Below are 3189 nucleotides of genomic sequence, written 5' to 3' on the forward strand. Positions count from 1 at the left end.
TGCGTGTGCGTGTGTGTGTCGTGTTTCCGCGCACTCGACAAGCTCCGTAGCGTCCCTTTTCTTCTGCTGCCATTTGTGTGCCGCTGCGAAGGTATAGCTCACTGTCAACAGAGAACACAAACTGCGCCGCGTATTCAGCGATACACGCGACAAGCTAACCGCAAACAGGAGATTTCGCGGGCGCACACAGGAACCGAGAGGACGGCTGCTCAGAGGGAGAAGGGAACGCAAGCGCCGCACAGCACAACACCGCTCAAAAGGTGACGGCATCAGGGGATAGCCCTCCTTGTTTTTTGGTCACTACCAGCTTTGAGAACCATGTTGGTGGAATCAGCAATGGAGTCCGCACCCTGTGGCGACCGGCACTTCAGCTCCACAGACACGCCGACGGTGACGTGCACGCGTCCATCTCACGCGACTTCTACCATCTCCATGGAGAAGTTGTGGCGCCTGACGGATCCACACGCCGCGCCGCCCGCCGCAGTTGCCGTCGCAGATGGCCATGCGTCGAAGGCATTGAATGTGTCCGCGGAGGAGGTGCGCCGCGGTCTGCCACGCAGACTCTCTGTTCTTAGCCTCGACACCGCTGCCGAGTCGTTGGATGACTGCAGTGATCATGCAGAGCTACACAAAGGCGCCACGGCAGCCTCTGCGGAAGAGGAGGAAGCGGAGGACGTGTGCATCCCGTACGACTACGAATCGGAGATGGAGGAGTGCAGTCAGTATACCTTTAGCAACGCACCATACAGCCCGTCCACGACGGCGGCGCTGGCGGCCGCGACGTCACCGCCGATAGACGCGACGACATCTTCTTGGAGACGGCCGGATACACCGCGGATCCCTTCCATGCTGTCTCTGCCCAGCAGTGCTGTCCGGAGTCCGGAGCAGGAGCCGCTGAGTCCACAGTGGTGCGAGCGCCAGCGCCGCGATAACGCCTCGCACCACGCTGGCGAGCACTATGCCTGGCAGCAGGGGATGAGGCATACAACCGCCTCGGCACCCTCGCATATGCGCTACGGTCTTCGTTCTCTCGTGCGAGAGGCGTGTTGCCGCGAAATTCAAGCTCTGCGCTCGAGGCCCGCCGTCACGTTTGTGGAGATGGCTGCGCCTCAGTCGACGAGCCGTACTCGCTCCTCGATGCGTGCGTCGTGCATGCTGGCCTCGGCCACATCGACGGCGCAGCGTAAGGCCCGCTACATCCAGATCGTCAAGGAGCATTGGAAGACGCTGGAGGAACGGCTCGAGGAGCTGTTGGCGGAGACAGAGAAGGAGAGCGCGGTGGCTAGCGAGTCGCACTTGCGCTCTGTGGGCTACGCCCTCAATGCCCTATCCCTCTTCAGCAATGACCCGCAGCTCATCATCCGTGAGTTAAACATGGGGCATGTCGAGGAGCAGCGCCGCCAGCGGCACGATCGCGAAGCGCAGTTACTCATGACACTCGAGTCGCAGGGGCGGCTCTTCTTGTTGCCCACCCTATACGCGGAGGAGGTCGAGGAGCCGGTGCCGGTTCTGCACATCGAGTCCGTGTTGACCCCGAGCGAGAAGATTGCTGAGTACACGCACCCGTGGCAGCTGCTGACGCCCGATGCGTCTCTCTACTCGCCGTCACCAAGCCCCACGCCGGACGAGTCCATCGGTGCCATCTCCCCGTGCTCGTCGGGCTGCATCTCTGCTACATGCTCCCCCATGCTTGCCTCACAGCCCCCCTCAGTTGCGTCCACTCGGCTAAAATTCAGCCGCCGCGACGTCTGGAAGGACATGCAGCCGCCGCGGCTGCCTCTTCTGGACCTTTTCCTGACGGCTCCGGCTGTGGTGCCGTCCACCGTCGTGGCAAACAGCGAAGTCGGCGTGCCGTACGTCATGCCGGTGGACCCCACCTATGCGCAGCACGAGCTGAACCGTCAGGAGGCCCTCACTCATGTCACCATGGCCGACCCTCTGTCCTCCCCGCAGCTTTCCGGTGCCATAGTGCGAGGCGGCAGCGCACCTGCTCGCTCCTCGGATGACCACCGGCATCCGATGCTGCTCGACGGTACGGAAGACATCTGGGGCGCGTACCTGGAGAGGGACGTGTTCGACTTCGCGGAAACGATCAAGATGGGCGATGCAGAGGTGCTCTTGTTCAGCTTCGAAATGAACGAGGCGGTCACTGCAGCGGGGCCTGCGGCAGCGACGCGAGCGACTCTGACGGATGGCTGACGCAAGGAAACGACAGAGAACCTTGTAACTCGAAGAGGAGCAAAGGAGGCTCCCAGAGTTCAGGGGCCGCCGGGTAGGCGAAGAATGGCGAAGATTGTAAGAGGAAAGTGGCGTCTCAGCTCAGAGGCGCAGAGACGACGTACTGCCTTGTGTGTGTGTGTGCTTGGAGGTTCTCTTTCTGTGTTTCCGAATGCATGGCCAACACGTCTTGGCTCTTTCTTCCATCCGTGCGACTGTCTCGCCAACTCACACCTCAGTCTCTGCATCTTTCTCCGTCATGGTGATGTTGTTTCGACTTCTTTGGTTTTTGTTCAGCAGCTGCCATGACGAATGCAAACGTTCTGCCTCTCTTCTGTTTTTTTTTTTCGTTCTCTTCTCTCCTTTCGTTGCTGTTGTGTCTTGTCTCTCTCTCTCTGGCTAGGTTCTGCTGGCTACGATGGCAGCAATGCGTAGGGAGGCCCGGGGTGGCGCTCTGCTCACAGCCTTTTGCAGATTTCCTCTTTCTCTCACCCGCTCCCTCCCTCCCACTCACCGACGCACGTATATGACGGCACCCACAAACACCTTCAGGCATGCATGGGTCGTCACGATGCTCCGCCCTCTCCCACTTCCCTCGTTTTGTTTCCCGCTTGTGACATGATGATGACTCTCAAACATCCAGCTTTGATTTTTTTCTCTTTTTTGCCTGAGAGGGCGGCGGCTTTGTGGGCCTGTATGCATGTATGTGTGTGTGTGTGTGTGTGGTCTATGTCTGTTGGTAGCGGCGCATCTCATGCTGCTTTCCCTCCCCCTTTTCCCCCTTTCTCTGGCCTGTACTTTTTTTTGTTTGGTGTGTGTGCGGGTGTGCGTGTCTATTGACTTGGGGGTTTCTTTTTTTTGTTTTGTTTCGTTTGTACGACTTTTTTCTTGTTTATTTTTGGGTTTTTGTTTTGCCCTCTTCCTCGTCTTGGTCCTCTCCCTTTCCATGACAGCGGCGTTTTCCTTCGTTTT

The 3189-nt window shown here is 58.8% G+C and overlaps 1 protein-coding gene across 1 annotated transcript; it reads left to right on the plus strand.

Annotated features, from left to right (window-relative positions):
• Positions 1-318: 318 nt before the first annotated feature.
• Positions 319-2199, plus strand: LMXM_31_3220 (conserved hypothetical protein; the record flags this gene model as incomplete). The annotated part of the gene is made up of 1 exon (XM_003878124.1): positions 319-2199. The coding sequence occupies one exon, from the start codon at positions 319-321 to the stop codon at positions 2197-2199; it is 1881 nt and encodes a 626-aa protein (XP_003878173.1).
• Positions 2200-3189: the final 990 nt, after the last annotated feature.

Source organism: Leishmania mexicana, chromosome 31 (assembly GCF_000234665.1).
Source record: "Leishmania mexicana MHOM/GT/2001/U1103 complete genome, chromosome 31".
NCBI classification, from domain to species: Eukaryota; Euglenozoa; class Kinetoplastea; order Trypanosomatida; family Trypanosomatidae; genus Leishmania; species Leishmania mexicana.